The sequence below is a fragment of the Biomphalaria glabrata genome, chromosome 2 (genome assembly GCF_947242115.1).
Source record: "Biomphalaria glabrata chromosome 2, xgBioGlab47.1, whole genome shotgun sequence".
Taxonomy (NCBI): domain Eukaryota; kingdom Metazoa; phylum Mollusca; class Gastropoda; family Planorbidae; genus Biomphalaria; species Biomphalaria glabrata.
The window spans coordinates 47,624,552-47,646,473 of NC_074712.1; the positions used below are offsets into that span (position 1 = coordinate 47,624,552).

General features: G+C 33.1%; 1 protein-coding gene across 2 annotated transcripts in view; it reads right to left on the reverse strand.

Moving 5' to 3' along the window:
- The window catches only part of LOC106066017 (serine/threonine-protein kinase SMG1-like), a 49,571-nt gene extending 30,944 nt beyond the window's left edge, over positions 1–18,627 (reverse strand). For both annotated transcript variants that reach the window (XM_056020965.1, XM_056020964.1), the window contains exons 1-25: positions 17,946–18,627; positions 16,905–17,047; positions 16,643–16,698; positions 11,204–11,281; positions 10,937–11,015; positions 10,775–10,822; positions 10,550–10,675; positions 9,641–9,814; positions 8,993–9,154; positions 8,154–8,226; positions 7,871–8,025; positions 7,227–7,328; positions 6,531–6,607; positions 6,155–6,347; positions 5,037–5,167; positions 4,706–4,867; positions 4,242–4,351; positions 4,043–4,139; positions 2,594–2,695; positions 2,160–2,339; positions 1,945–2,047; positions 1,632–1,833; positions 1,394–1,521; positions 412–576; positions 139–293 (exon numbers count right to left, since the gene is read on the reverse strand). In XM_056020965.1, coding sequence (XP_055876940.1) covers positions 139–293; positions 412–576; positions 1,394–1,521; positions 1,632–1,833; positions 1,945–2,047; positions 2,160–2,339; positions 2,594–2,695; positions 4,043–4,139; positions 4,242–4,351; positions 4,706–4,867; positions 5,037–5,167; positions 6,155–6,347; positions 6,531–6,607; positions 7,227–7,328; positions 7,871–8,025; positions 8,154–8,226; positions 8,993–9,154; positions 9,641–9,814; positions 10,550–10,675; positions 10,775–10,822; positions 10,937–11,015; positions 11,204–11,281; positions 16,643–16,698; positions 16,905–17,047; positions 17,946–18,462 — 3,518 coding nt within the window. In that variant the 5' untranslated portion in view covers positions 18,463–18,627. The remainder of the gene's footprint in view (positions 1–138; positions 294–411; positions 577–1,393; positions 1,522–1,631; positions 1,834–1,944; positions 2,048–2,159; positions 2,340–2,593; positions 2,696–4,042; positions 4,140–4,241; positions 4,352–4,705; positions 4,868–5,036; positions 5,168–6,154; positions 6,348–6,530; positions 6,608–7,226; positions 7,329–7,870; positions 8,026–8,153; positions 8,227–8,992; positions 9,155–9,640; positions 9,815–10,549; positions 10,676–10,774; positions 10,823–10,936; positions 11,016–11,203; positions 11,282–16,642; positions 16,699–16,904; positions 17,048–17,945) is intronic.
- Between the last annotated feature and the right edge of the window lie 3,295 nt (positions 18,628–21,922).

A 21,922-nucleotide genomic window follows, 5' to 3' on the forward strand; every position in this document is an offset into this window, starting at 1 on the left:
TCTTCTAAACGAAAAAAAACTGATCCCCTAAATTGGAAATAGAAAATATTTTCAAAAAAAAATTTTAAAATATTTAATATTAGTAGGACACATAAAATATGTCCACTCTAGAAGCTGATCAATAAACTAATATTCAACCTCTTGCTGGCTTTTTCTGATGCAGCTAAGATCCATGCCATAGAACGTCCAGTTGAATCTTGATAGACATTGTAAAGTCCAAGGATTGTTTTAGGAGCATTCAGTTCACACAAGGCCTGAACTAAATAGACAAGTGCTTGTTCAAAGACTGGACTCTGGTGGAAAAAAGTAATTCAAAATGTTAATTAATTGATAAATGTAAAACAAATTTTTTTTAATTAATAACAATTTTAAAACAAGACTATCAACTACTAAGAAGTACTCTGCACTTACTTGTGTATTTCCTGCATCCTCCATATCTCTAAGTAGTTCAAAGGCTTGTCTAACAGCCAGGGCCCACATACCACAGTGAGTAGCTATTGTTAAAAGAGCCATTCGAATCCTGGACAGCCATTCCTGACAAGTGTTGCGATTGGTGCGGAAAAATGTTTTTACAGTCTGAAATAATGTAATGAGCATAGTGTGTTAATATTGCTTAGCTAATCAAAATTACATTTAGTCAGACTTAGTCATGTCAGTTAAACACTTAACAATTCTAGTCATCATCATCATCAAACTCCATTAGAGTGAGGGCTTGAGAGGCTCAAATCCTCTCTTGCAAAAGCCCTGGACAGAAACCCTGCTGTCTTGCGTAGTGCATAAATGTCGCCATACAGGTCGAGAATTTTAGGTTTCCCAGACCTGTCGAGACGGAGATCAGCAAGTCTGGGGCAGTCAAACAGAATATGAGGCACGGTTTCCTCTTCTTCCCTGCAGCGAGGGCACCGTGAATCAAAATTTGACCATAGCCGTGAGAAATATGAGCCAACAGGACAGTGGCCTGTCCTGCACTGTGCTATAATAGCTTGCTCAGGCCTGGACAGCCTCCACCACAGGGAAGTGCGGTCAGGGCGCCTCATGCGCTCCCAGACTCCACTTTTCCATTTCTGTTTTTTGTATTATAGCCAGGGCTTGATGAAAGCTTACAGCCTGATCAGTGGGTGGAATTTGCCCTCCCTGGTGGGCCAAAGAGTCTGCAATTGTGTTGCCAGTCACACCTATGTGACTCGGTACCCACTGCATTATTACAGGGGTGCCATAGCGTTGTTTGATGTTATGTGAAGCCATGATGACAGTGTTGATATTGGGGGGCCATGCTACAGGGCTTTGCAAAGCCTGTAGTACAGATTTTGAGTCAGTGACCACAACAATCTGTGTTGCCCTCAATTCTAGTAAAAGGAAACATATACAAAATAATTAAGATCATAATTATCACCTTATGTACAGCTGGCATAGCAACAGCACATCCCTCATAGGCATTGTACAGCAGTTTGTCTAAATGTTCCATAAAATTCATCAGCAAATGAACACGTTGAAGACAGACATACTCTCCAACTTTCTCTCCTGAAAAACATTTGTTTATCTCAACATAAAAAGGGCCTTAGGGAGTAAAGATGAATTAAGAAGATCCAACAACAAAGAATAAAAGAGCAACTAAGTGACTATTTTCTCACCCCTGATGCCGTCTCTCTTGTCCTGGAGATCATCTACACAGCTAAAGTTGTGGGACTCAGCAGCAAACACTTTGATGACACTCTCAATGGCCATGAAGGTCTCTGGAGCTTTGCCTAATGGTGTTCTTAATCTGGACAAAATGGCAAACTGGGCGCATTCCCATGTTGCCCAGAACCAAAGCAAGGATTCATTGCTATCAATCTAAAATATTAAGTAAATTAATAAGAACTTAAAATCACATACACACAAAATAATAATGTCTTTAATCTTTTAAGTATTTCATGGTTTAAACTAGATAATAGCTGCACATACCACATCAGTTAAAGTGATAGAGAAATCAGTGCGACTTTTATTTTTGCCATTCCTCTGTTTAGCATGGTACATTGCTTCCAGCCAATGAAAGCTTACATTTTGACTAGATTAGAAAATACAAACATTACAAAAGTAAATGTCAAGTTATAGTCATTAACTGTCAAGTCAGAACTTTAAAAAAAATTTAAGAGCACATGAAACTCTGCAGATCCTACCTGGGTTGAGTTCCATTGAGGATGAAAGCCATGACATGTCTAAAATTGTGCGAGTGAAAATTCCCACTTGGAGACTGAGCCATGTGTGACCTTCTCACATGCCAGGCAGCTGTTAGTCCAACTGCTTTGTTTTTATGTTCACTACACATCCATTCTTCTTCACCTTCAAACAAATCCATGCTGCAAACATAGGATAGAATCAATCAAATAATAAGTCAAGTAGACAGAGCAAGGAGAGAGAAAACACATTTTGTTTTAGTTCAATTTATATATACTTAAGAACTTGTTGGTTTGCTAAATGTTTTTTGTACAGACAGATATTAGGGAGGGCTTTACCAAATTATTTTATCTACTGTACACAAATAGTTTAATAATATAATTTATGTATTCAGTATTGATAAATAAACGAAGTATAGATTAGAGATTTGACTTACTTCAGAATTTTATCCAATGGCAGTATTTTTAGGAGTGAGAGAAAAGATTCTCTGACAGACTTCCTGCTATCACTCAATCTGTAGACACACAGCTCCATGCATCTAAATAGTCAATTGACAAAAAAAAAAAAATGGATCACCAATTTAAATGATAAAAGATGGAAAAATATTATACATTATAAGCAATACCAGCATGGCTAAAGCTATTGCACTATTAGCCACTTTCAAAAGATATTTGAAGTAATAGTCTTATAGTCTCCCAAATAAAATCACTGTTTATTAGGCAATAATTCTCACAATCCTTCTGTATAGCTCTGAGACTATGGTGTGAAACAAAAATAAAAAGCATAAATACTATTACAACAATTCCACCTGAGATGACTGCACTCAATTATAAGCATAAAATACAAATTCACAAAGAATTATCAACCCATTTATGCCATTAAGCAATGCTTATTGTTAGTGAACTAGCCTGTGCACTACTAACCTGAAAGGGTGATGACTGAATGAAAAAGGCAATATTTCTAAGCAACCTCAAAGGTAAATGGCATAACAATAGTGTTTTATACAAAAAAAAACAGCATTGCACTAGTCGAGAATACATAATAAAAATGCTACAGAAAGCTCCTTTGTTGACTAAAGTATGGTCAGATTGGGTTTAACCCAGTGATGCCCAAAATACGACCTGCGGGCCACATGCGACCAGTGAAGTGGTTCTATCAGGCCCACTGAAACGTCAGAATAAAGTGTAGAAAATCCCCACCCCCCCACTTCATAAAAAAAGGTTGAAAAATGCATCTTTTCCTACTTAAGGGCCCTCCTTATTAACCTTTAACACTTGCACGTGAATGTAGAATCTACCAGGAAAAGTGAACAGATCTTTCCTTTTTTGTGGAACATGATAATAAGCCAACATATTTACTTTCTAAAGAAAGTGTGGGTGTTTTCAAAAAAAAAAAAATGCATATATAACGGCATAGTGAAACAAATATGACATCATTCTTGGTTTGAGCTGCGAAGAAAAGATTGTTAAATACACCTAGAGATAGGAGGATCGATGAGAATATTTACCAAAAAAAAAAAAAAAAAAAAAGACTTGCTACAATGTTTCTCACATTTGATATATCTTATATAGAGAAATGAAACCACTTTCTGATGCGTAAAAAAAGGTAAACTTCCAATGTCTCATTAATTAATGCAAGTTTCTAATCAAATAGTTTCAGGTTGTTTTCATTTCGTTTTTGTACCTTTTCGTTCATGTGGCCTGTGACACGAGTGTTGGAAATGAAAATGGCCCGTAGGTCGAATTAGGTTGGCATGGGTTTAACCTATACTACTGCCAATACAAAACCTTTCAGACCAATTTGTATATAAAATGCCCCAAACCGTTCATGTTGAAGTGGACTCTGTTAACTGCACAACCACCAAGTTCTAGTGAAAAGTGCTTACTTCTTAGTCATGCTGTCAGCTAAATGTATGGAAGTTTTATAAATGGCTTTGAGACACTGTGCTGAACACTGAACTATTTGTTGTTCTCTCTGAAAGCCTGGTGAAGACATTAGAAGTACGAGTTACTGAAGTCATTCAAATATGAAACAACAGTCAAGTGTAATTGACTAAAATAATGTTAAGATAGACCCAGGCTTACCTTGCATTATAATGGAACTGATCAGGTTCCCTAATGCTGATGTTGTAAATGTGTGAGGAGTAGAAACTAGTGCTGCTATTATATCTGATGACCACTTCATTAACAGGCATCTATAAGTATGGGGGGGATCAAATCTATTTTATCACAGCATTTTTTTTTGTATCAAACTTAAAAAATTATAATCATATGGCATGAAAAGCATTTTTGTAAAAATTCAAGTCTTTAAAAAAATATTTGCAATTTCTTAATTTCTTTAAATATTTAACATAAACAATTTTCCTCCAACTAAAATAAAAAGGTAAAAACAAAATGGTTTTCATTTAAAACAGATTATGTGTTTGAAGATGCTGTTACAATTTAGTTTATACAAATTTAATCTTGAAAAAAAAAGCTTGCCAAATAAACTAATTTATTACAGTTATAGAATTATTTTCAAATGTGTATTTCTTCATAAGAAAGTTGACCTGCAATCAAATGCTGTGTTTTCAGAATCCATAAGGGTTACAATAATCTTGAGGATTTCAGTAAAGTTTTGGTTGGTGGCTTGACTCATGGTAGCCAGCCGAGAGATGTCCACTTGTCCAGGTGGTGACAACAGGATACTGCTGGACATAAAATTGGCATGCCTGCAAAAAAAATAAAAAAATAGTAAAACAAAACAAAAAACCACTGATAGAGGATAAAATTCAATGAAAAGAAAGAAAGAAATAAGACACAAAGGCTCTTTTAAATAATTATATTCAAAATATACATAAAGAAAACATCTACTAAGTAGATCTAGCTCAGAGCTGTTACCTGTTACAATGTGAGTAGAAAGCATGTAAAACTGTGTAGACCACTTGAGAGTAGTACTTGTTCATCCAAGGGTCAGTCAGCAACAGATTACAGGACAGTAGGGTGAAAATACTAGGGGAAAGAGCCCACATCTGGCAAAACAACAAAAAGCACCATAATAGTATAGTTGTATTTAAAAAAAAAAACACTAACTTTTAGCCAAGAACTAATGCTCAGTAAACTTAGCATAATATTTTTAATATAGATCTCTCCTACCCATAGCCCTACTCAGTCAATGTAACAGTACAAGTTTGTTTTTTTTAACATGAAAATATATGACAAGCTTATGTGAAATACTTGTATAAAAATGAGAACAATTATTAATTTAGCTTTCTTCATACATCAAGCTTATTCAAAAACTATTACAGCTTACAATTCTTTACCTATTTTTATAACAGAATTCTTTGCTATTTGGAGATAATATTGAAATTTAATGTGTTCCAAGATTTTTTTCAATTAAGAGCTCAATACAATATTTCATTAAGTAAATACTTTTTTTAACTTATAATACTTGCTGAAAAGTTAGATTGTGATCATTCATATATCTAAAAGTGATGTCAATTCTTAGATAGATGAAAGTGATATAAAACTAAATAAATTATAGCTTTTCATATAGCGCTACTTTCATGCTTATAGCATGCTCAGAGTGCTATTGTCCATATCACTTGTGGACTGGTGGTGGAGGGGGTATCTGGTAGAAGGTTTTACAGTGCTGCCTTTAGGCACTCAGTAAACACAACTCTGCTTGAGTCGGGTGTTAAACCATGAGCCCCCTTCATAGGTAGCCAAGCCAAGTTCAAGCGTACTTAGCCTCTTGACCACGCATCGCAAACTAAAACCTAAAGGGAAAACACCTTAAATGAAGGGCAGGCTTTAGTGGATAGATGATATGGAGAGAAAGAGTCAAAATGGTTCATTGTCTAGACAGGGAGAAAAAAACAACAACAGATGAATGGAATGATTTGGAGAAAAACCAGAGGAATAGACCAAAAACAAAAAAAATAATAAATTATAACAGCTCCACTGACTTAGAAGTTAAGTTGTCAATTGTTAAGAAGGACAGCCAATGAAAAGCTTACCCCTATCAGGTTACTCTTAGTGTTGGCAATTTCTGTTAGAGCCATGATATTGAACATAATGGCCTGTTGAGCTTGTCTCCGACTGTACTTCATGGTGGAGAAAAGGTTTTCTCCAGATGCCAGCTGAAGAAGTGGTTGCTTGCCCATTGTCAGCAAAGTGTTGTATCCAATGTCAATGTCACTCAGAACTAGCCTGTAAGTATATGTTCAAAGTGATAGCTGATGGCTTTCATTAAAATCACTACCATCATAATACTTGTGATAAAATGCTGAAATCATAATTGTCCATCATAAAATATTGACCAAAATATGTTTAATTATTTATATTGGACATATGGTTAGTAATAATTTTAGTTTTCTAAACTTCTATGCTTACCTGTAAGCTTCTTCAAGAAGCGGGACACTTTTCAAGGCTAAGAGTGAATGATACACAGCTATCAGTTCTGTCAAGATCTGCATATATCAAAATAAAGTGTTTAAAATAATTATAATCTGGATAATCTACAACTGTTTAAAATATTGTTACAAAAAAAACAACGTATAAAATATATAAGATTATAATTAGTATCTTGAATATTTTATTATTATTATTCTTAAATAAACAAGATTTTAGATAAATAATGAACAACTTCATGGTAGTCTCAAACAAAACAAGTGGATAGACTAAGCTTTTTTCCCCTTGAAGTATTTTGAGATATTGTCATTTTTGTTTTGACATATTTTGTGTGTGCTTGCAGCTCACTGTTAAGGCCAACAATAAATATAAAGACTGCAACTGCCTTGTTTTTAATTTATTGAAAGTTTTTTTTTTTTTTTTTATTGAATATAAAAAGTAAAAAAATTGTATGTGATTTTTAAAACTGACTTTTTTTCTCAACTTAGGTCTTAGAAGGTGAATTTCAAAACTAAAATTATGGTATTATGAGCAAAACAGAACAGAATACACATAGCCCAATCAGCTGGTACAGACACATATGCCTAAAAAACTCTTCAATTGACTTGGATGTAGATATGTATATGAAATGTAATAGATTCTATATTAACAAAAAATTGTTTAACTGTTAGAACAAACCTGAGGGCAATGTGAGAACCTCAGTGCTGGCAACACAGAATCTGGCCCAATCAGATTAGTTAAAAAGTAGACTGGAAGCTGAATACTGAACACTTCAACAACCTATGCATGAACCAATGATAAAAATAAACAGGTTACAGTTCTTACTTAACAAGTATATCATATATAACACACAACTGAAAGTTTTGTCTCTTTAATTTTATACTACTCTACTTCTTGAGAAGGCTGAGATTTTCACTTTGAGATATTAGAGCATTGATTATCAAGTCCACCCAACTCTAATGTGATAGTTAAGGTGGTTGGTCATTACGCTGCCCACATTTACCATTATTAATGATGGTCACAAGAATAGATATCTTATCTGCTCCATAAAGATTGCTAAGTCTCAAAGGGAAACTTTTATCTTTTTTTTAAAAAACTATTTAATTAACTATTAGTTGTACATTTCCTTGAATGTTGTAGCAATTAAAAAATATTCTTTCCATTAATAATGGTGCAGAGATGTATTGTGTTAAAGTATTTTATCTGTTGGTGTTAATTATAAGAACAATTGATTTCTGCAATGTGGGCTATTCATATATCACTAATTTGCAATGGGGTCACTAGATAAAGGTATACATAAGAATATAATGAAGTGATCATACCTTTTTCAACAATCTCAGCAAAGAGATGGCAACTGAATCTGTAATTACTTTTTTTGATGTAGTTTGAGAAATAATATAAGGCAAAATAATGTCCCCACAGCTGAGGGCATGTTCTGCTGAGAGCTGATGTAGCAGCAACCTAGCACTGTCATTGCCTAGAAGAAATAAGTTAAACATTTTGACCAAAAAAAATTATCAGACTGGATGTTTAGTTCATTAGACACTCCACTATAAGAATGATTTATGTCGGTAGCTTAACTCAAGAATATGAGTGCATACTTACTAATGACTGTAATGCTTTCTGTGTTTCCCATTCTAACAGCTGGTCCTAAACTGTTCAGCAGTTTGTTTAAAAGCTGCAAATTAAAAAAAAAAAAATATTTACTTTGAAAAGCTTGTACAAAATTGGAGAATTCAGTTTTTATGATTTTAATATTTTAGCTTTTTATCTAAAGCCAAGCAGATGCTTAACAAATAGGAGTTTTTAAATCTTTGAGTTTAGAACAGCTTTGGTTTAAGTTTAGATAATATAAAAATGATATCTATGGCTTAAGATCTAGATCAGATATAAACTCCCTGTCTATAGAAAGGAATCAAAATAGTTTTTAATTAGCTATTTTTCTTAATTAGATAAAAACTAAACCAAACTAACTAATCAACCCACCAGTTGGCATTGGATCAACTAGCTGATCTGTTTATATGTTCAACTTAGAAAACAATATAGCAAAGAAAGAGTGGCAAAAACATCACCAATTGTTTTAGCTTAAAAAAAACATATAATTGGGGGTGCAGTGACTGAGTGGTTAGGCACTTGTTATCTAAATCTGGGATCCAGGGTTCGAATCTGGTTGGCCAAAGAAACAGATGACCTTTACATCATCTGCCCTATAGACTGCATGGTTTAAAAGGGGAACTTTACTTTTAACCATACAATTAAAAAACATTAATTTCTACCTAGCATAAGTGCATAGTTACATTATATAACAAATCACTTAATTCTTTTATTCTTTTTCTATTATTTCATGATAAGAGATTTTAGGAGGCCATGGAGACCCTGGATATTATTTCTGCATAAATTTTAATAGCAATAAATTGAAAGAAAAAGTTTCAGAGAAACTTTACCTGCACTAAAAACTCAACATTGATTTGTCCACCTCTAAGAGCGCTGATGGAGTCCCCTAGACTAAGCACCACAGTGTAGAACACACGCAGTAAGGCAGTGATTTTTTCTAAAACAGATTTCACAGAAGTTTCACTCAATCCCTGGACTGCCTGGTTCAAATCCTTAGAAAGAAAATTTTTCAAGTTAAGTTTTTCAAGAACAATACTTTATAAAGGAAAAAATAAATAAACAAAATACAAAGGAGTTTGTGTTATACACAAGCTCATGGGAAGATAATTTGCTGCTGAAAAAGCATCTGACCTAAAAAAAAAATCCCCTTTTACACTACAATAATAAAAGAAAAACCTATAGACATTATATTCACAGCCTTAGTGCAAGCTACAACAATGTGAAAGAAATTCTTCTAAGAAATAACATTGAAGATGATATTTGAAAGTCATCTAAATCTGGTTAATTACTTACTATGTTATCAAAATAACAACAAAATTTTATTATGAAGAAAACAAAAAGTGATACAAGTATATATATATAATAAAATATAGGAATATTTTATGAAACACAAGTAAAGCAAAATGTGCAAAGATAAATATAATATAAATGCATTAATCTCCATTTTTGTTTAGAATCCTTCATTTCTTAATGCTTACCTGTCCTAACATAATCTCCAAATCCTCTGTAAACTGACCCAGCAACATAACAGAGAACTGAATATCTGATTTCCAAAAGGGTTGAAGTTGAACAAGTGCTGCAGCCATGTGGTCAATGAGGTGCATGTTCTGGGTTGGATCTATAAGCCAGCCAATCACAATATCAGATACTTCCTAAAATCAGATAAAATGTTTTGCATTCCAGATAGTAGAGCAACACAGAAATATTTCAAACTGCTCCATTAAGTAAATAAAAAAAATGCACTGATAATAATTTAAATTATTTAACCAAATGTTGATTTAACTTTTTTTTTGGATTTAACAACGATTTACTGGTGCAGTGTTGAACGACTGTATAGAAAATACAATAAAGTAACACTGACGGATTGACTAAAACCTTAGAGACATCCAAAATCTTGCAACTAAGCCTATTTCAATTCTTTTCAATAACACACAACATAGGGGTACCATTGATTAATCACCAATGCTATAAAACAATGAAATGACAAATAAAAAACGTTGCAGATTGAAAATAAACTTATTTACAAGACAGACAGCCTCCACCCTCACGAAATCAACAACCAACACACTTTTCTTTAAATTGAAATAGAGACTAACACTCCACCCTTTTCCCATTTAGCTTAGCTTTGTCAGACATCACAGCCCCTTCCGATTTCCCATGCTTTTACACCAGCGCAGCTAAAGAATAACGGGCCAATAAGTTAACTAAAGCCTATTTTGTGTTTATTGTTTGTTTCTTTTGTATTAGATGAAGGCTTTGTGGCACAGAAGTCCTTTATTTTCAGTTGGTCCAGCAGGGTTACCCTTTCTTGATTAAATAAAAATGTAAAAGTATAAATGAAATTCTTAAAAATTTATTTAAAGAATTTCTTTTCTAAACTAACTTACCCTGAAACATGAGCTGAAAATGTGCGGGTAGACTCGGGCAATAACAATAATAATATCCATGACAACCATCAGAAGACTAGATGCGGTCGCTGATTCTAACATGTGTTGAATGTTCACCATGACATTCTTTGACAAGAAGTAAAACAGGTTTAAATGTAAGTTTATAAATGTTTTTTCAATAAAGCTACAAATATATGGCCAAAAAATAATTAACTCTTTACTCACAGGCATAAAATCTCTGGCTCTTTGTTGTTGTTCATCATGTTTCAACATCTGTAATATGCAAAATAGATTTCAATACTTCAGATACAATGAACAAACAAAACAAACATAATAATAAGGTAGACAAATGCTGTAATAACTTTGAAACATCACCACTTTACTAACCTCCAACAAAGCCAAGGACACATACATTTTGATGTCTACATCTCGGTTGTTAACAGTTGTGAAAACCCATTCAAAAAATCTGATCAAGAAATAAATGTACATCATATATGTTTACTCAATTGTATTGTTGGTGCTAAATTTCCATTGAATTGATAAAACATAGAAAGGAAATTCTAACATTATTTACGAAAAAAAAATAAAAAAATATTTGAATGCTATTGACAAAAAAAAAGTATAGTAAAAAGTGACCAATAATCATATAGTTACCCAGAAATGTCTTGCCCTAGGTGACTTCCTAAAATACCAATACATAGTGCTACTTCTTGTTTCAAATCTTTACCACATCTAGCAAAAAAGAAAACATTAATAATGTTAGATTTATGAATACCCCTAAGCAGTACTAAGAAAGCATAGAGAAAAGTACAGATTGAAAATTGGCGCACATTGTGAACACTTCCCAGTAATATATATTTTTTTATTGTTATGGTGAAACTACTATATAAATTTTGTGCGGGCTCCACTTTATTTATACATTTTTGAAATCTTTTTTTTTGAACTAATGTAATGAGAAAATTTTTAGACTAAGATATGTAAAAGGTTTATTTAAGGATTATTTAAAAAAGATAAGAAATTAAACTCAAATGTTTCTAGACAGAACATTCTTCATTTATCTAAGAAGAAGTACTATAGAAACAACTGTCAAGTAAACAAGACTTTTGTAGATGAGAGAAAGAGACAAGGAGGATGAGACCATCAATATTGATTGACCAGATACAGAAAAAACTAGTATGACCAATCTGAGGATACCAGCTCCTGTGGCCTTAGTGTGAAGCCTCGTTGGAAACCTCTGTTTGGGGAAGCAGATAGGCAAACAAGGAGTAGAAACAAAACCTCTGTTGGGTTACCCTCGTTGAGCATTTCTTTTTTTTAAAAGAGTAATGGGAGTGGTGGCCCTTACACAGCCTAGTGGCAGTTACAGGAATAAGAAGAAATTCACATTAGTTAGAATGGTCACTTAAAGTGAGAAGACAAATTCCAGAGCATGCGTGCTACATAAATGGCACTGCAATTGAGGAACCTTCAAACAGGACTTGAGGTAAAAAGCTTCCAGTGCAGCCTTGGAAAAGATTAATAACCGTCAATAGGATGCCTAATGGAGATGCCTTTGGCACTCTGATTCCATAATGGACTTTTTAAAAATGTAAGACTCATAGCCTTAGCGTGACGTTAGTTACCATCAGAGAAGAATGGATCAGACAGATCATCTTAAGACAATCTTCTATGAGAAAAAAAATTCAAGGATTATATCATTAAAAATATTTTTTCTCTATAGATGTTGTGTTTCTTTCCCTAATTTTTTACCAGTGATTTCTCACTTTTAGTTCACAAAAAATTTTAAATGGTTAATTTGACCGACCCTACCACACCACATGGTGAATTGAATATTAAATTGAAATAGGTGTTTCAAAACAAAACAGCATATCTAATTTTATTATCAAATGGATGAGGCGTTCCTAGAAAAAACAAGGTTACAAAGAGAGTTTGTGTGGAAACACAAACTGAAAATTGGCCCCCGAAGTGGTCCACCCAGGCAGGTAAAAAGGCAGGTTTCAATATTATCAGAATGAAATTCTATCAAAGACAAATAATAATGGAGAAAAAAGGTTAACAGATCTCATGTGGTGCCCCAGCGGTCTATCAAACTAAAGGATAGGTGAAAGTGAATGTCAAGTTAGATGTGAACCTGGCCTAACTGATGTCTTATAATGAATATCTAATTGATCTAATTGTTTTGTAAAGGGCCAATCTCTTATTCCTCATAAATAAAACATTTCTGTAAAAAAAAAATTTTAAAAAAATAAATTTTTCTTTGGTTAGGAGTTCTACAGTAGCCACTGCGCAGCAGTTCACTCGATAATATGAAAAACTACTTATTAATTGTTGTTTTAAATTATGTCTGACTTATATGCATACTAGATAGATTTTTTCTCTTTAAAAAAAATAAAAAACATTTTTTGTGTGTAAATATAGTAATTAGTATTTATAACAGAACTTACATAACTTAACAAACAAGATTACAAAGAGAGTTTGTGTTACACAAACTCAGAGGCGGCCCCCGTCGAAGTCGGATTCCTGTCGGATCTGCATATTCGCAAATAATATTCAAGAGGTGATTTAATTTTGATGTAAAATGTTTTACACGTTTCGGATGTTCCTTCAGAGTTGAAGATAATTACTTCCTAGTCCAAACCTCCCGCAGGACGACGGGGGATGGGAGCGGGCAGGGTTTGAACCCTGGGCCATCCATAAATCTGAACGACAGTCTAGCGCGCAAACCGCACGACCAGGCAGCCATCCGATGGTCAAAAGTAATAATGTTTCAAAGATTCATTTGCCGTAAATTTAAATTTAATAAAAAATAGTAGATTAGTTTTAGTATATTAAAACATTACAATATTGATCAAAACGTTTGGAAATGAAAATCTACACTTTTTTTTACTCTTTAAGTTTAGAAATTAAAATTCTACATCTTAATCTAGTCTATTTTAGTCTAAACTAGATCTAGAAATTCTAGATCTAGACTCTAAAATAATTTTAATTAGAATATAAATCCAGATCTAGATATACTGTAATAAAAATCTAGATCTAGTTTAAAAAATCTAGATTAGATCTAAATCAAGATATCATTCCTTTTTTAAACGCGAGTCACATAATGAGGCTTAATAAACATTACTATGCCGAGTTCTTTTTTCATTTCGTTTGAAGAATTTATTCCATATAACGTCAGAGGGAAAAAAAACCACTACGTCACACAGCCTAGCTAGACTAAAAATCGCCTTCATCTATAAGAGCCATTTATCGAGTGTTCATAGACTTTGGTGCACCGAGTGCGTTCTTTAAGCATTTCATTTAAAGAATTCATTCCATATGACGTCAAAGGAAAAAAAAACACTACGTCACACGGCCTAGCTATAAAAAAAATCGCCTTCATCATTACGAGCCTTTTATCAAGTGTTCATAGACATTGGTGCACCGAGTGCGTTCTTTTAGCATTTCTTTTAAAGAATTCATTCCATATGACGTCAAAGGAAAAAAAACACTACGTCACAAGGCCTAGCTAGACTAAAAATCACCTTCATCAACACGAGCCATTTCTCGAGTGTTCATAGACATTGGTGCACCGAGTGCGTTCTTTTAGCATTTCATTTAAAGAATTCATTCCATGTGACGTCAAAGGAAAAAAAAAACACTACGTCACACAGCTTAGTTAGACTAAAATATGTTTTCATTAATACAAGCAATTTTTTCGAGGGTTAATAGACATTGGTGCACCGAGTGCGTTCTTTTAACATTACATCTAAAAAGTCCATTCATATGACGTCAAAGAAAAAAAATTCCATTACCTCACAATAGGCTAGTACCGGTACCATAAAAAAAAATGTCTTTATTTACACGAGATATTTAACGAGGGTTCATAGACATTGGTGCACTGAGTTCTAATAGAATTTATTTAAAAAGGATCAAAGCCCCATTGTTTTTGCGTTTTGTCTGTCAGTCGGTCTGTCCGTCATCTTGATATAAAAAAAACAACTAAAAGTTATTAAAAATTGATTAACCTTTATTTTACGTTTCAAAACATCGCAATAATTTTTAGGTATGAACACAATTGAAAAGTTTATATAATAGATTGTTCCGGATGTTTGTATAAATAGTAAAAGAAAAAGAGAATTTCAGATAAATGTAATACCGTTAATTAATTTTTTTGGATGGTCTCGTATAAAAATTAGATGTACTACAGCCACGTGGAGAGATTTTCATACCTTACTTTGGTGTTTGGATTCTGTTTTCCTTAAAAATCGGAACATAATATTAACGATAATTAGATTTTTTAATGTTTTAGGTAGAAAGTTAAATGTACTGTAAGAGAGTAGTGAGTTAAAATATTTGTCATAAAAATCCGTAAAAACATTATTTCGTAAATGAGAAGATTATTTGTTTATTAATTAGAAGAGGGAGTTCAAACAATTATTTGGCGTTAGTAGATTTTTAAATAAATTCGGAAATTTGTGGCGACGATTTGTAAGAAACAAAATCCGGAACTTTCTTTATCGATTACAAAACTTCTATGTTATGTTTTACAAGAAAATTAAATGTCTAAAAAGTAATTTTCAGTAATCAATTCTAGTAAATTACTTTTTTTTAAAGCCTTATGCGATTTCAAACAATCATTAGGCATAATTCATGTTTTATAAAAACAATATCCGGAACATTTTTACACTTAATGAAATATAAGTCAGTATAGAGATTTTGATTTAGCATTAATATGCTATTTACATAAAAAACGGAACAACATATTATTGATAATGTGTTTTTGCAACGTTTAAGCATGGAAATTGAATGTAATATAAATTAGAAGAGCAAACAAACATTTGTTGGGGTTGATTAGTTTTGCACAAAAAAATCCGGAACAATTAATTTTTAGATACTTAAAACTATTGAGATGTTACGGGAGGAACATTAAAGTGTAAATCAGATTTTCAATAGCTTTTAGAGTTCTAGTTTTTTTAATCTAATCGTGACGGACAGACTGACCAACAGACAAAACGCACAAAAAGAATCTTCTTTTATTCGGATGGGGGCACTAAACAAAAAATAAATAAAATCTGATTTTTTTAAAAAGTTTAAGGAATTGGTTTAGCACCTGATCATGTAGCGACGTTACGCTACTGCACGAAAATCGCTGCATAGAAAGTCCATTAAAAAAAATGTGCGAGATATTTACATACAAAATGCATTATTAGCCTTTATAAACAAACAGAAATGTTTTCTTTTAATTTTAGCAGCTAGTTGACCAGAAAAAACATCTTTAACTATTATTTATATTTGTTGTAAACATTTCCTGTACATTTTAAAAATATATTTGACTTAGTGATACTGAAAATACACAAAAATTGTGCATCTTTGTTAGCATATTGTAACATTGCCTCCCTTACATTTACGTAATTGTTTTAGAATTGGTGTATCTTTATGAAAAAATCGCTTGCATAATTAATTTTATAAATTAAACGGTTTGCTTTTAGAAAACCAAAAGTAGCCGTTGCACCTAAACTTTTCAAGCCGCATTTAATGATGAAATAATATTTTTCATATCTCTTCTAGTTTTCGAGATCTGAGTGTGACAGACGGACAGACGGACATTTTGCACAGACCTAATAGCGGCTTTTTCCCCTTACGGGGGCCGCTAAAAATCTACAACCGTTTGCATAAATGTGTTAAAAATATGGTAAGTAGTAATCTCCCCTAATGAAGATCCTCAAGAGTTTGTTTCTATTAGTGAATAGTTGTAAAAGTGATGTATTTTTATGAAAAAAACTGCTTGCATAAGTGATTTAAAAATTAGATTTTTTCATTTCAGAAAAGAAAAAAGTAGCCGTTTGAAAGGTCTAAAATATTTTCACTATCTTTTCTAAGTTATGAGATCTTAACTGGATGGACGGACAGACAGGCCACACAAAGCTAATAGCGTCTTTTCCCCTTTCGGGGGCCGCTAAAAAGAAGTAAAAATTGCAGCAAAAGTACTTCCAATTTGGTCTTTGCTCTACTATGATCAGAAAAAAATGAGAATTATATAAGATTTATTTTTTTCAACTTTAAAAACATTATCTCATTTTTATTTTAGATAAGTAATAATGAGCTAGCTTGTACCTTTCAAAAAAGACATCCTGGAGACTTTCTATTGCATCAAAGATCTGCTTGGCTGACTGAAAAATAACAAATCAGTCTCATAGTACATTTATGATTTTAATATTTAATACCAGTAAACAGATGAATGAAAAATAAACATAAAAAAAGAGAATTCATTTATAACTCATTAATAAAAAGTGACAAAACTCCCCCCTTAACCAATATTATTACAATTGTTTTTAAAGCAACATGGTTGTTACTTACAAACTGGATTGTTTGTTACCTTAGAAGATTTGAAATCCCCAGCTAGTAGATACTCTTTAAGCTGCTTTGCTGAGGTCAGTCTTCTATCTCTATCATAAATGTTCTTAGTAATTCTTTTTAACAGCTTTATGAGTGGATCATCTATGTAGCTTTTACCATCACCTATAGTTTAGATATATATATAAAGATTGAGATTAGATATGAGAGATTTTAAAAATTATAATTAAACTGTACAAGTCCTTAATCTTATATATATATATAATATATATATACATATATACAGTGCTTTTTTTGTACAAAAATAGGTGCAGTTAATCAGTGATAATGGATTGCCAAACTTTTAGCTACTAATAAATTTATAATAAACGTTAAAATACAAGAAAAGTAATAAATTTTTCCCCACATTGAAAAAGGTGCCTGTACGCTGTATTTCTTTAAATTTGTTGCCTTCATCACCTATTAAAGTTTTGTCCAATATAACATATTTTTAAGCCCTTTAATCTTTGGGGCTTTATTTATTGCTTAAATAAAAGAACTAACTTGCAAGCAAAGTTCTATGCCACAAGTTATCCAAACTGTTGTGCCACTAGTCATAAAAAGAGTGTCTAAAACCACTCACACAGCCCTACCATAATTTACTTCTAGATTTTCCTACTTAGATATCTCAGCAAAGTCAGAAAACTTTTAGAAGACAACCACCATATACTCCATTTCAACTACACCAAGTCATCCTATAGTAGGCCACTTTTGTGAATTTAGAATAAAGGCAATAACTGAAAGGTACAAAAGCTCCTTTGTTCCTACTCTGTCTCTGTCATGCAACTCATGTATCAGCACTACTCATTGACTAATGGAATGTGACAAAGATCAAGACATCTGTGTGCTGGGTCTGTTCTTTTGTGTCTTAGTCCCACTGTCCTATAGGTTGTCTTAAAGTTCTTTACACATTTTAGTATGACTAATACATGACCAGACATAGAAAAACATTACGATAGAGATTAAGGTCTATAGATCTAGAGTGTAATTAAATAGAATCTAGATTAATATATAAAATTCTTACCAAGGCCATTGCTCTTTTTATCATAGCTTGAAGTTGTTCCTGCTGTCCGATTTCGTTGCGACTGTGATTCATCATAATGTCGTCCTTGTCGATTATTGATATTAGTCCGTCTTTCAATATCATCCTGTCTTCTTCCCCTCGAACTATTGGAAATATTACTATTACTACTGCTAGTAATACTGTTATTTGAATTGACAGAATTGTTAGTGCCTGAACTTTGAGACTGAGAAGTTCCCCCTCTACTGCTGCTTCTTCTCTGAACCTCTTTACTTCTAACACTAAGGCCATCTCGACCTGAATATGAATGGTTTCTTTCTTCCCGAAGGTTCAAGTCAGTCTTTGATGATGAGTGTTTGAGTCTACTTTCATTGGAATATCCTTCTCCACGTCCTCGGCGATCCGTAGTCTGATTTGATGGAGTCTGATCTCGTCTATCTCCAGTACTGCCAATGCCATTGCTTTTGGCATTGTTATCTGGAGACTTGACGCTTTCACCATTTAATAATACTTCACTCATAACCAGAGTTTTTGAGTGTGTTTTGTCAGGTTTTCATATTGAATGTAAATAAAAAGATTCCATTAACTTAACGAATGTAATGTTGATTGATATAGAAGTATGTGCACTCTGACGACGGAAACAGGGAATCTCCTATGCTCGCCATGATGTAGTAGTTCAGCAGTAAAAATCTAAAAATAGTGCTTTTTTTTTTTTCAAATTTGTTTTATCTTACACCATCCTATGAAATAAAAATATAAATTGAAACCAAAACAAATAGATACATGCAAGATCTATATCTAGATAACTAGAATGGTCCTACGATCAATCTATATAACTATATTTAATCTTCATCTATAAGCCAAATATTTAAATACAAATGAAAGTTCAAGATTATTTAAAAATTAGAAATATGGGTAGATCTAGATCTATCTATAGGCGATAGGCTTAGTTCTAGATCTATATATAATATTGACCAAAAGTTGGCAAAAACTTAACCCACACCACAATATAGATCTAATAACGACACTGAATAGGACTTATTGTAGATCTACCGTAGAGAGCGTAGGCCCTACATCTATAAATATATAGATTTGAAAGTGAGACATAATTTTTAAAAAGAAAAGAAAAAGTGAAAAAAAATTAAACTATGCTAGTTAATACCCGTAACGTGCTTCGCTGGTTGAGAAAGTGTAGGCTAGCTGTGGTGGGGAAATGTAATTGAAAAAAAAAAAAAAAAAAAGAAGATAGTCACAACCCGTGCGTTCCCGCGTGTTTTAATCTAATCTATACCAGCATATTAGTTATAGGCCTACTAGCCTAGTCTTAAACTCTGCTAAGTCAGTGGTTTTCATGGCTGATTCAGGCAACCCGTTTAGTTTTATAATGGCACTAGGGAAGAATATGAGCTCTTTTGTACTAGCATTACATGGAATAAGAAATAGGCATTTATATCTTTCTAAATTTTTTATTTTTAAATTATTCAGTACGTTTTAATAAGGCCTATAGCCTACGTATTATTAATTTTTGCTACTTTACTTTTTAGTTTCTGGTTCGAAGTTTCTCTAAAATAATATGTGATTTTGCTCTAGTCAAATGTGATAATTCATTAAAATTTTTATAGGCCTTATAATTTTACGGTTTTATTTTGCATTTGCTCTCGGTTTTTTCTTCTTGAGTTGGACGCAAATTCTACTATTGGTATAAACATGATTACAATGGCTGTCTTCTTCTTCTTCTTCGTTCTCATTGTTATGTTGGAGTGTTCAGATGAGTAGACCAATACATGAGATGAACTGCGCAGTGGTTTCCAAATCAGGGAGCTCTCCATATAGTTTCCTTTCTATTGGGGTGATTTGGGGGCCAATGTCTTATACGGGCCTCTTGGTAAAGAGAGCAGTTTTGGAGCACGTGGTCTGCATTCTCTTGTGATACTCCACATGGGCAGATTTCACTGGTTCCAATTTTGAGCTTCCGGTACATGTGTTGTCGCAATCTGTTGTGTCCGGTCCTGAGACGAAAGATTAGACGTTGGTCTTGTCGGGATAGCTTATAGTAAGCGTCATCTTTCTTGTGATTTGGATGAGAGCTCGTCCATTTCTCATTTATTCTATTTACGATTCAATTCTTCTGGATAGAGTGCATGGCTGTGATATGGTCTGTTGTCTCGATCGTGCCGCATTGAGTTAGAATGGTGGCTTCGAACCCAGTCTGACCTCATCTCCAGCAGTCGGCTACTGTAATAATTTATTTGAATTCACTGCAGAAGGAACAACCGAAACATGTAAAACTACAGCCAGATAAACACATAGATCTATAGAGTTTCTTCTTTCATTTGTTAATGTTTTTTTAATAAACCCTATTGGTTTGTTTAATGTTTTAAAATATAATTTTTCGTCACTATGGGAATTCCGTAATGTAAGGCACGGTTAGGTAGGCCTACCCATGGACTAGTGTCTAGAGGTGCCCTAAATATCCCAATGTTCAATTTAGGATCAGTGCCAAGAGCTTTATTATATCTTCCTGCCCAGGAAGGGGTAGCCTAATTGTTGTTTGCTTTGACACGAACCCAATTCTTTCTCATCCTGTGATGTAACAGCTCTTAATTTAACGCCCCACCCCTTTTTTTTTACCAAAGCCCACTTCGTATTCCGGGAATTCTCCTATCCTGACAGAATGAAAAAGAATACCTTACTTGCTCCTCTCATTCATGGGAAACTGTCCCATAAGCGAAGAATAAAAAAGGACAATATAAGGAAGGCTAGCGACGAGTAGAAAGCGAGAAATCGTGAAGATTTGGATGTTGTTGTTGGTAGGAAAATATATGATGACAATTTCAGTGAATTACACTCTAACGCTGGTATTGGTGTACCAAGTTATGCCGATGAGGCGCCCTCCAATGGTCTGTTTATTAAAATGACATTAAAACATTATCGGACTAAAATGTAAACACCAGCATAGGGCGTGTCAGGAAAAAAATGCACAATATTAAGAGACATTATTTCTTGGCTTGAACATCTCTTGTAATCGGCTTCTTTTTACTGTCAATTTACTGCGCCATCCAGGAAAATCCGCAGAATGTTGAGTGGAAAATGTGGCACAAATGAATCTTTTTTTTGTTTTTTTACACGTTTCTGGTGTTCCTTCAGAGTTAATGATGATTCTATCCCAGGGCTAGCCCAAACCTCCCGCAGGACGGCGCGGGTTGACGTCAGTCCAGAGCGCAAACCTCACGATCAGGCAGACATCCATGAAATGCAATGATTAAGTTAATGGACAAAGTTTCTAGAAAAAAAAAAATAACGAATTAAGATGTAATTTTGACAAAGTTCATATCAATCCATCTGTCTGTTTATCTGGTACAGATTTTGTACTCGTGATTTCTAACAAGTCCCATTCTAGGATCAAGATGAAATTCTGCACTATTATTCTTTATCACCAACAAAACATGAATCAACAAAACAATAAAGAATTAACTAATTAACTAGTGGTAATCATTTTGTTTTATATATAGAAAAAGGGAAATATATTTAACAGTAATGAAATATCTGCCTGTCAATGTGTAGTTTTTACCTTTTGTAAACTTAGTTTTTTAAAAGTATTTTTACGAAGCTTATATCAACTTTATCTATCTATCTATCTACTTTCTATCTATCTATCTATCTATCTATCTATCTATCTATCTATCTATCTATCTATCTATCTATCTATCTATCTATCTATCTATCTATCTATCTATCTATCTATCTATCTATCTATCTATCTATCTATCTATCTATCTATCTATCTATCTATCTATCTATCTATCTATCTATCTATCTATCTATCTATCTATCTATCTATCTATCTATCTATCTATCTATCTATCTATCTATCTATCTATCTATCTATCTATCTATCTATCTATCTATCTATCTATCTATCTATCTATCTATCTATCTATCTATCTATCTATCTATCTATCTATCTATCTCTCTCTCTC